The sequence below is a fragment of the Festucalex cinctus genome, chromosome 5 (assembly GCF_051991245.1).
Source record: "Festucalex cinctus isolate MCC-2025b chromosome 5, RoL_Fcin_1.0, whole genome shotgun sequence".
Lineage (NCBI taxonomy): Eukaryota > Metazoa > Chordata > Actinopteri > Syngnathiformes > Syngnathidae > Festucalex > Festucalex cinctus.
Window position 1 is genome coordinate 22,601,366 of NC_135415.1, and position 12,192 is coordinate 22,613,557.

At 36.7% G+C, this 12,192-nt stretch overlaps 1 protein-coding gene across 1 annotated transcript in view; it reads right to left on the bottom strand.

The window, feature by feature from the left end:
- Positions 1 to 3,371: 3,371 nt before the first annotated feature.
- Positions 3,372 to 12,192, bottom strand: part of ghra (growth hormone receptor a) — a 30,713-nt gene continuing 21,892 nt past the window's right edge. Inside the window, exons 5-10 of the mRNA XM_077522482.1 lie at positions 11,276 to 11,454; positions 10,002 to 10,161; positions 9,825 to 9,915; positions 9,685 to 9,754; positions 7,824 to 8,053; positions 3,372 to 6,260 (exon numbers count right to left, since the gene is read on the bottom strand). Coding sequence (XP_077378608.1) covers positions 5,582 to 6,260; positions 7,824 to 8,053; positions 9,685 to 9,754; positions 9,825 to 9,915; positions 10,002 to 10,161; positions 11,276 to 11,454 — 1,409 coding nt within the window. The 3' untranslated portion in view covers positions 3,372 to 5,581. The remainder of the gene's footprint in view (positions 6,261 to 7,823; positions 8,054 to 9,684; positions 9,755 to 9,824; positions 9,916 to 10,001; positions 10,162 to 11,275; positions 11,455 to 12,192) is intronic.

The window sequence follows — 12,192 nt, forward strand, 5'->3', positions numbered from 1 at the left end:
AAAAGGACCAGTACAGCTAAATGTGGCATATTTACGTTTATTGTGTCGCAAGATAATCAATCACAGATACAACATCGACAAGACTAAACTGCTAAGAATAGAATATCACGTTGTTGAAGGCCAACAATGTTCTTCGCTTTCAATTAAACAGCAACTTGAAACAAGCTACGTTGGTGCCTTGACTTATGAGTGTCTCAACTTACAATATGGTAAAATTGGCCTTGCAAGTGAGTTTTTTCATAACCATGATGTCTATTCTGTCTTCCCTGAGCACACTGTGTGCAGTTTGGCAGCTGGTGTAGCCTACACTTGTTTCAAAAAGAGGTGTGCTTGCTTTAGGCTGTTTATTGCCACTCCCAATTGAAGTTTACTGTAAAACTAAACGTAACACAATGACAATTACACATGGTGTATTTATGTAACAAAATAAAACCCCACAAAATTTCTCACAAAAGCATGCTAGCGTGATGCTAAAACATAATGCTAAACACCTACAGACAGGCTAACATTATTAGCATTGATATTGCGGTAACCTTTAAAGCAACCGCTAAACACAAATGGTGCAAACAACCTACTGTGCCCCCTCCCCATTCATGTCAAAGGGGACAGTTGATTTGAAAGTTGAGTGATTTGAGTTACAATCTTGGCTACACAACAATTAAACTTGTAAATCAAGATACCACTGAACTTGGATGAACGTTGCTGAGCATGAACCTGGATGGCGACGTCGTCGAAAAGTGCAATATTGACACAACCAGATAAATTGTGACACAAAATACTCTCTGGTAGAAGTGAGTTCCAGGTGTTAAATTTTACAACCCCTTCCCCAAGGATTACCTTCCAAGCATAATCCATAAATCATGCATGCAAATTAAGTACATACATCCCAATATATTATTCATCAATCTGTTAGTGTAAAATTCCTTGTATAAATGCAAACTGTAGCTTGAAACTGAGGCTTATTGAGAATAAAGGATCCTCACAGTTTATAAAAAAAAAGAAGAAAAAAAAAAAGACTATAGTCAGTCTAAATATTAAGCATCTTATGATGTTCGAATGAGAATAGTAGGAAAACGGAAAAGCCACAAAATTTATCGAACAAAAAGCACATCCCCACATAAACAAATTCAAAAATAAAATTCACGTAGCGTGTTGAGGAAATTACTGTAAAATTCTTTATTGAATACTCATTACCATTTAATATATAATCCTACTACATTCTTGTGAGAATTTATCTGAACAGTATACTAACACACCCTCACAAAATTGAAGCTAGCCTATTAATTTTACATATATCAATCAATCAATCAATCAATCAATAACACAATTTAAACTAAAATGAGCTGGCAATTTGGTAAAACAATTCTCATAAAGTTCTTTCATTAAAAAAAAAAAAGTATTTGAAACGTTTTATATTTTAAACTTTTTAAAACAAAATTCAACGTAAATCTGGTAATGTTTTTACTGCTAGTACATTATTAATACAACTCTGACTATTTTATAATAAACTCAATTGTGCAACATACAAACATACAAATGTTCATTACATTTTATAAACCAAGTTAACATTTTGAAAAAATGACGTACTCAAACCAAATAAATTCCAATGACAGTGGAAAATTTTATTTTAGACACTGAATGACTACATTTGGCAGAATTTAGTATTTCAGCAAATGTTTAAAAAAAATAAAAAATAAAATAAACTAAAATAAATCATTTGTCAGCTTTAAAATTCTTAATGAAATCCCAACAAATGCTCAATGTTGTCACCATGGAACCTGCAGTTTCCTATTGTAGCCTGAAACATTCTTAATGTACAACCAAAAGCATATTACTAGCGCAAACTCGTTGCTAGGGCACAAGGTAGAAACATTTCTTTTCCCTTATTAATCCATGTGGGAACTTGGTTGCTCCAACTCTGTACTGTACCGAAAAAACAAAAATCAGAATAGGAACACATGCAACTTGTTTAACTAGCTGTCTGCAACCTACCAGTTGAGAAGGATGCCACTAAAAACTAAACAAAACCACCACAATTTCCCATAATCTCTCATTCGGGGAAATATTTAATTAAAAATCAGACAAGTGAATGTTACTTTTTGTATAAAATTCTATTAAATTCTCACGAGAACGCACTGTCTGACAAACGTGTACAAAGTGCTTAGTCCAAAGTGTCGGTAACATTTAGAAAAAAAAGTTGCAATTAAAATATGCACGAGAATGAACTGATTGTGAGCTGGCAATGACACACACAAACACACACAACACTTTACATTGACATGCTGCACGGAAAGTTTGAAGACATGACCTCTCTCGGCTGCGTTGCATATATTCCAGTTTGCACGCATTCACAGACACTACACTGAACAGAAGCTCCGGCAAACAGGGGCTTTCCCTGCTGGGAACTTCCTTCATTTGAGGGGAATATTCCCCAGACAACGGAAAATGTGTCCTTGTGTTGCTGTTCATTGAAAAATCCAGTTGAACTGGGCTGGCAGTGAATGAGTTACAGGAAGTCAATGCAAAAAAAAATATCTTTACAATGGTGTGTTGTATGTGCCCCCACTACCCTAAAAACATTTGTGGAATATGAGTTAAGCAGCAAAAGCCACTTGTTTTTTTCCATCTCAGGTGGCGGCCATTTTGTCACTTGCTGGCGACTGAAAATGACATCGCGGTTGCTCAGGCCAATCACAGCTCATCTGTTTTCTGAAGCTGAGCCATGATTGGTTGTTACCGGAGCCTTGGCAACTGTGATGTCATTTTCAGTCAAGCAAGTAGCAAAATGGCTGCCACCTGAGATGGATTTAAAAAAACAAAAAACAAAAAAAAAATGGTGGATTTGGCTGATTAACTCATACTGTACAAATGCAATATTAATCAGAATGCCATGTTTAGATGAGAGTTAAACGAGTTTGGTTTTGAGTTTTGTTTTTAAAATTCAGTTCGTATTAGTACAATTAGTTTTCAGGGTGGTTCTAGTTATTTAAAAAATACTTAGTTGTAACTCCTTTGCTCCCAAAAACTTATAAATACGTTCTATTTTAAATATATTCTGTCCCAAAGACGTATTTCTATGTTTTTTTTGTTTTGTTTTTTGTTTTGTTTTTATGTTTGTAGCCTCTTAACTACAGATAACGGGTGAAAATTTGTAATTCCAAAAACGGTCAGCAGAGTATAAGAGATCAATCAGGGCCATGTTGACAAAAAAGCTCAATTACTCACAATTCTAAATAGATTTTTGAATAATGATGAAACTAAGCTATATTCTAATGCTAATTGAGGCAAAACAGAAATAGATAGAAATATACTTTTTTTCCAGATTTCAAAAAAAAAAAAAAAAAAAAAAAAAAAAAAAAAGAGACTTATCTTTCTTTTGTTAGGTTCCATGTTCAAAATTTATAGCAATAGAACACAATATTCTGTGTGTAGATTTGTAAAAATAAAATGGAGTTTTTTAGTTCTTGTTTTTTTGAAAAGCATTTTTGTTTTTATTTTATTTCGTTAACAGTTTTTTCGTTAGTTTTCATTAACTAAAATAACCTTGTTTTAGACTAGTGGGGGCACGTGTAACATATTGTAAAGAAAACGTTTGACTTGACTTCCTTTAAAGAACAGACCCAATTGTAATGCTATAAATGAACCTTCGTTGGTGCACTTGTACCAAGCGGCAATATATTTGGAATTAGTATCACTAAATAAAAAGAAGTCTAACATCATTTCCTTGTGTTCGCAATAAAATAGTAAGTATTTTTGTTGGTTAAGCATCATATTCAAATGATGAGTGAGTTTGATTTGTTTTGTAACGGGCACTTTTGTGTAACATTTTCATAGCTTTTCCATTTGTCACTCAAAGACATCTTAATTTTATTATTATTATTTTTTTTTTACAACCAAGTGGATTATAATACAATTCCCTTTTGCAACTTCTGTTACATTTAAATCCATATGTAATTATAGTTTTTATGTATTATAATAAACGTGTATGCAGACATGCTTCACCTAAACACACCGCCACTTTTACAATTAATTTCTAGCCGAGCCTAAATCCTATTATTATTATTATGATCATCATTATGACTAATAGCGAAACATACATCAACACAGGCACGACGAGCGTTTAGCACAAGTGTGGAAAAAGCGTTTGTTAACACTGTTTCGTTACACCCAAAGACACACCTTCACATTTTTTTTTTTGACTCAATCCATTCGCCATCCCTGAATTATTTGACATAAACATACATGAAAACATTTCGAATAACGTTCTAAGTGTGTAGTAGTTGAGCTGGTATCGGTTGTTAGTGTGTTTGAGTCCATCTGCGACATGAACAGCAGCTTTCAAAAGCATTCGTAACGGTTTAGAAAGCAATCCTTCCCTTTTAAAGTACAGCTTATAAGATTCCTGTGTGTAAATTGAAATTCAATGAGGCTGGGATCAAGGGGGGGTATCTTCCATTTCCCTTTGTCAGCCTCAATGGCCATTTCCTTAGTGTCACTGAACGCCTCACAGCGACCTCCTGTAAGCCCGCTGGTTTAATCACAGTTATTTTGAAGACATTGGTTGTGTATCTCAACCTAATGTTATTCACACCTTGTCCACATTTGAAAGGTTTCAGCAGCGACTGGCCCAAGGTGAACGACACCTTTCGACTAAAGGCTGATAGGATGGGTATGTGAACAGGTGTGAGAGAAAATAGTTGACTGGGTGAGTATCCTTTAGCTGGAAATTAGGGATGTTTGATACCAGTATGAGTACTTAACACTTGAGTAGTCACGGATGCCAAGTACCGATACTTTAGATACATCAAATTCCCCCCCCCCCACAAAAAAAAGACAAATAATATTAAATAATGACCTACATATCCCAATATAGCATTTTTCCTTATAATTACATGAAATTAAAGGCTATTATATTTCCTCCTGATTTCAATTTCTAGCCACAAGAAGGGGCATATGCTGGTATGGTCTGAACCACTACCATGAAATACCTGGTATCGGTACTCGCTCGAACATACTCGAAATCATACAAGCTTTTTGACTGGATTATTTTTTTGCCGTATTGTTCGTTTCTATGTATAATTTCCACCTAAAAAGTCACAAACAAAAAGTCTAGCTTAAAATTTGGCCAACATATGAATAATGCACGATTACAAAAACAGCGTAATGCAGTTTTGCAGCAAAATGAGATAGCTTGTTGCTCTGTATGAGGAGAATATTAATAGTTCTACAGCTCCTGTAAGCACACTTGTAAAGTTGTGTCAATTATTTACACTACTTAGAGTAAACAATGGTGGATGCTTCTTCTTCTGCCGTCGAGGCAGAGAAACGTTGCTTCTTTTCTCTGCAATGTTAAGACTTCAGCAATTCCCTAAAGCGCGTCAAACTGATTGTTTCTTTAAAAAAAAAAAAAAACGTTTCTCCTCCGTCGTTTGCTAGGAATCAGAACACGAAGCGCGTGAAATACATTTTGGCAGAGCGCACGTGAGACGCGAAAACACGTTCAAAGTCCCCTCCCGGCTCGCCGCGACTCAATCAGCCTCCGGCAGGATTCAGCTCACTTCCTGGTGTAAACATGTTGCGTTCAAGGCAAGAGTGGCGCCCCCTGCAGGTCTGGGGTGACGTATCCCACGGGCATGGCGGGGAGGGCTTTGAGCGGGCGCTGCTGCGAGAGGCCCGACGGCGCCGACTGGACGGGAGGCGGGTCGAGCAGGACGCTGCGCTGATTGTCGAGCTCCTGTATCACCGTGTAGTCCGCCACGGGGGAAAAGAGCTGCGCCTGGGGGGAGTCGGGAGAGACGTAAGGCGACTGGTAGGCTTCGGCCGGCTGGTGGTTCTCGTTGGGCATGGAGCAGTAAGGCGGGGGGATCATCTGTCGGGCGCTGCTCTCGGCGTCCGGTTCTAGAACCAGGAGCTGAAACTGAAGATCCTTTTGCGTCTTCTCCTCCTCGCAGTCCTTCTTCGCCTTCTTTGCGTCTTCGCTCGAGGCCGGGCCGCCCTCCTGGGTCCGGAGCTGCTGGCCGGGGGACAGCACCACACCCCCGAAGGGCATGACGTCGCTGACCTGGGCGTAGAAATCCGTGTTGACCCAAGTCTGAGAGCCTCCGCTTTGAGAGGGCGCCGGGGGCTCCGAGTCCACGCAGACGGAAGTTTCTCTGTCGTCGGGTTGGCCGGGCAGCAGCGTGGACGCGAGCGCGCCGCCGTCTTCGTCGGGACCGTTCGGGTCGTAAGGGCGCTCACTGGTGACGTCGTCATCAGGAAAGCTGATGGGACAGGAGTAGAGGGGCAGGTTAACAATTAGGGCTAAACAATCTGTCATTTTTTTCTAATTGTAATATTGTGATAGCAATTTAATATGCAAATTTATTTTCAAGCTCTTCTTCCCATGTATTTTATTTTAATCAACACAAGCATTCAATTAATCTGTGTACAATAAACAATATCACATCTATGACACATATAGTAAAAATGTTACTTTGAGGCTTACGCTAAAGTAAAGACAAATTAAACATGAATTAACATGAAATAATTTTATTTAATCACTTCAATAAGAGTTGATAACTTACTACCCACTTTGACTTACAGGACTGTATCAGAAAATTAGAATATTGTGATAAAGTCCATTATTTTCTGTAATGCAATTAAATAAGCAAAAATGCAATACATTCTGGATTCATTACAAATCAACTGAAATATTGCAAGCCTTTTATTGTTTTAATATTGCTGATTATGGCATTTTTTTTACTTGGTCTGAGGAAATATTGTAATATTTTGAAAGGATATTTGTGTTTCTTTTAAGCTGTAAACCATAATCAGCAATATTAAAATAGAATGTATGACATTTTTGTTTTTTTAATTGCATGACAGAAAATGATGGACTTTATCACAATATTCTAATTTTCTGAGACAGTCCTGTATAGTCTTTTAAGTGTTAACTACAAATAGTTTTACAAATAAATCAGTCAGATTACAACAATATTGCAAACAAATCTGTACCTCCTTTATCGCTTCAATTTTCATATTTCATTAAACAATGGTATGCGAACATGTGGATTGCACTTCCATAGCATAGCACTGAACTTATAGACTATATAAATACATAGTAACATATAATACATTGTACATATTATATAAGAAAAATAAATAAAGGTTATTGACAAACCAATGTTTTTAACTAATCAATTAATTTATTTAATTTTATTATTATTTTATTCTACAAATTGCTGCCTTTGCAATTTGAAAACTGCATTCTACATTGTGATGGCGATTTGAACTTAACGAGTTGTTGGATGGTGGTTGTTTTCTTTTTGTTTTTTTATATTTTATATTTATACAATTTCTTGGTGCATCGTATGTTACAATGGGCTCCCTCTAGTGGTATGCAAAAGGATCATGGAAACATGTTCAAAGTGTTACCAATGTTCCATTGTCTTTTTTGTTTCTTTTCTTTTTTTTTTTTTTAAATCCATTACAGTGCACTTGTAAAGTAAAGTAAAGTTCAGTTGTATTCAACTTTTAAGCTCAAAACATTTGCAACAAATCAATTATCACTGCTTGTTTTCAAACATTAATTTAGGTACCATTTTTAATTTCACTTTTATGCAAAACCTTTAATTTAATTATTATTTAAGCAGTTTTTTTTCCATTAAAATGGTTTACAATACTATTAAACATTTGCTGTATGCTACTGTATTTTAATGTTGTTTATTATAGTGATACTTGGAGTATATTTGAGAGGGTTGAACCACTGCTTTCGAGGCCCAATTATTCCCCAAATTCTACAACTTTGACAGAGATTTGACTGTCGGTAGAAATTCAAGAAGTACCCGAGGGCGTTGGAGCACCCCGCTCGATGCCTGCCAGGCTGAGAGCCCCCCAGGAGCCTCTCGGTGTCCGAGGCCTGATTGTCTTCCTTCTCCCCAGTGTCCGGATCCTTCACGTCCACCTCGATGAATTCCACCCACGGCTCATCTTGGTAAAAGTCTGGTGAGTACATGGGGCCGCCAACCAGACCGCCACTGCTCAGCATGAAGTTCAGTTCATCCAGCTTCCCTTTCTTCACGGAAACAAAATGACAACATAAGGTACACATGCAAAATGTAACGAGATCCAAGATTTGTTCTTCACAAACAAAATACCGCTCAATTGACACATCTTGAGATATTTTACAAAGTGTTTATTATCATAGTTTTAGAGTGATTGCTGAACTTAGACGATGTGTTTTTCATGCCTCAAAATTAAAAACAGAGCTCTCCAAAAGCACTTGCTTGCATTATAATTAATTTTGGTTTCTATTCTTTTTTTTTTTTTTGCTGTAATAGCACACTCAAACAATAAACAGCGAGTGATGTGGTGAGGGGAAGTGGGCGTTGTGATAAACAATGATCCCAGCATGTCAATAGAAATGCTATTAAAAAAAAAACATTGGTTATACAACAATTTATTTATTTTTATGTTTCATGTTAACTGTGATGAGGAGTTGGAGATGGCAAAGTCCATGCAAAACAAATTCAAAGATTTGTTCGCGGGAAATGTGCAAAGACTGAGAACTACAGTATGTAACCGGTAGTCCTCAGTGGTGTTGCTATAGCACAGGTGTCAAACTCATGGCCTGGGGGCTAGATCTGGTCCCCCACATCATTTCATGTGGTCCATGAAAGAAAATTATGTGCACCGAATTCTTGCTAAAATACTGAAATTCACTTTTTAAAAATTTGCGATATTGCAAGCATTTTTGTTACCAATTCACCCTTTAAAATACATGTTTGAAAAAATATTTGACAGCTTTTACTGGCTTCTAATTTCAAAACTAGGTATTTAACAAATTGTTGTGTACATGTAATGAGGAAATTAATTGGGTTCACAGTCATAGTGGCACTCCGAAGGAAACCAAAACAAACTGTGCTGGATGATTCATTTGTGAGTCTGGAATGTTGGAATGAAATTTTGTTCAAAATTAATACCACTAGCTACACCCCAAAAAGCATCCATTTTGCATTTTCTGAGCAGTGGTGCTTGATTGACAGTCGAGTTGGGTGTGGCTTCACCATATTTAGTGGAGAGGGGTTAGAATGACTTGATTTTTCATGGTTTTGAAGCCTCATTTTTATACACTTGGCAATTTTTTTAATCATTAAAATTCAGCAGAACTATAAACAACACTCCTCTGTAGTATATCAAATTTCGAAGACATTTACTTTCACATTACATGGATCTTAATTAGTGTTGTTCCGATACCGATACTGGTATCGGCAGAGGTGCCGATACTGCATTAAAACAGTGGTATCGGTATCGGTGACTACTCACAAGTAACATGCCGATACCATTAATTCCAACGCTAATATAGGATTTTGGATGCAGCATCTTGTGTCTTGCTGGTGCACGACATTCACTGGTATGTGACATGTTCACTGCATGCTGATCTAAGATATCCTATTGGCCCTTGAAAGCTCTGAACCAATGGCAGGACAGCATTTTCATGTTGAGGAAAAAAAAAAACAAGTATCGGCATGGTATCGGTATCGGCCGATACTGCAAAGCTGGGTATCGGTATCGGTATCGGTATCCGCAGCCAAAAAACGGCATCGGAACAACACTAATCTTAATACTGTTTCACATGACACAAGAAGGGTGCTATAATGTACACGCACAAAAAAAAAATAAAATAAAAAATAGCATCATATGTACCTTTAATAGCTCTGGATCCAAGCCTTTAATTTTGGGCGCTGGAACCGGTGGCAACAGAATGACCATTAATCTGTCAAGACAGCAATTCAATTTTTTTTAAACCAGAAATATCTTCTCTATGTGCGCATTTAAATTCCTACCTGTGCTGCTGTGAGACAACAATCCACATGATGAGTATGATGGCGGCCACAACCCCCAAAACAATAACCAACGTGAGCAAGGAAAATGAATCTACAAAGATGAACGGAAATAATTGCATTACGTCCTACACAAGGACACAAAACTACAAATGTAGAGAAATTTGTGCAACACGTTACCTTTGCTGGGAATCTCGGAGACTTGAATGAAGACCGATTCACTGAAATCTCCGAACTTGGTGAAGGCATTCATCCTGCAGCGGATGTGCACCTCGTATACTTTTTCGACATGGAGTCCGTATATTGTCTGCTGGGTTTGAGGCTGGAGCTGAACCTCCAGCTGAAGAACACACAACATTGGAACACAGAACCACAACATTGGGTCACCTTGCACAAAGTAATGATGCACAAAAATAGTATAGAATATGTTATGTTTGTCATAATGTTTAGAATATGATTCTAGTTAACAGCAAACAAAACATTCAATCTCAAGAAATTAGATGACAATAGAAACAATCAAAATTAGTTTTAATACAGTTTTAGAATTGCCTGTGTTTTTAAATTAGAGCTGTCAAACGATTACATTTTTTAATCAGATTAATCACATCTTAAAATTTTGATTAATCATGATTAATCACTGACTTTTTCCCCCCAACATATTTTGCCCGCTAAATTTGAAGCGCACCTGTTATGTGTTAATTTTTTTCTGCACACTGCACACGCTCATCCTGCTTTTTCTAATCAATTAATTATTTGCACAATTTAAAATGGGGAAAAATTTCCTATGGCATATGTAAACATTTATTAAATGCTTTACTTTAATGCATGTAATTATTTTAATTGCTCAAAACTCCAACAGCCACCTTTAACGTAACCATCCGCCGTCAGCTTTTTTAAAAATGAATAGTGTGATTAATCTGCGGTAATACAACGATTAATGCGATTATTTTTTGTGATTAATTAATTAGTTAACGCTTTAACTTTGACAGCACTATTTTAAATTGAACTACTGAAATCAAATAACTTTCTACAATACTCAAATTTTTGATATTCGTCTGAAAATTGATGCCGTTTTCATGGCTGTACTGTCTTAATTAATCTAAGTAGGTATGCCCATGAGTGGATACTTGCTACATTTTCAGAGGTTTCAGATTTACAGGCAAACATCTGCAGAAATATTTATATGATGAGATTAGCAAACTAGGCAGGACTGTCATGACCTCTAACCAAGACCTCCCTCCCTTGACTTCCTCCACTAAGCCTGTGTTTTCCCAGGAGGCCTTGCTCAGGCTTCCAGTGGCTTTAGGGGAAGGAAACATGCAAGTACTTGTCCTGATTTGATCTTCCACTCTAAGGTTGGAGTGCGGACACATGTTGCGCTTGTTGTACCGACTGTATAAAAAGTTTGAAAGAAGTATTATGGAATTTACAAAAGAGAAAGACAACCAACTCACTGTTTCCCAGGTAGTGCTGTTCTTCTCTCGATACTGGACCTCGTAGATGATGTTCATCCAGCCCACTGAGACGTCTGCAGACAGGGGCGGCTCCCACGTCACCAAGACGTCGTAAGAGAGCCCGGAGGGACTCACATTCAGGCAGGTCCAGTTGAGAGACACTGGAGGGTCAGGACGTACTGCCAGAAAAATTACAATAGATTTCATCTAAAGCGATTACATATATATATTTTTTAAAATCCTAATTAATTGCATGACTTTAATACTTAACTCACGATTAATCACAAATTTTATATTTGTATTAAATGTATAATAAAATGTACAATAATTTTTCGTAATCTTGTTAGCATAAAAGTGGGAAAAAAGTAAAATATCGCTGCATCTTTTAGTCTTTGATAGAGTAATTTCATGATAATTCACAAAATTTTGTTAAAATTAAAAAGATGTACTGTACAGTAAAAATGAGTGTGAGATTGATATGTGTTGAGGCCATTTTTCTGCCACTAGATGGCATAATTGCATAATTGCAGCTCAGTTTCTTTTCATATTAAGAATCTAATGTTTAACATGAAGTAACTAGTGAAATTCTTCACATTTTTAAAATTGTAAAATACATCTTGACCCCCGTCCCCACAACTATATTATTAAATTAATTACTGCTAATTTTTGACATGGACATTTCTGTTGCGTTGAGACTGGAATTCCCCCAGTACAGTTTTAGGGGCGGTCATTAATTGCACATTAAAAATAAAAAATAGTGCCGTTAAAGGAACTTTGAATTAACTCAAAATTAATGCACAAATTTTGGCACTCCTAATTTCATCAGTTAGCTCATCAAAGCAAATGCGTGCAAATTTATGCCACCACACGTATTATACATGTCAGAAACCACTACTTATGGTAAATTATGTAAACTA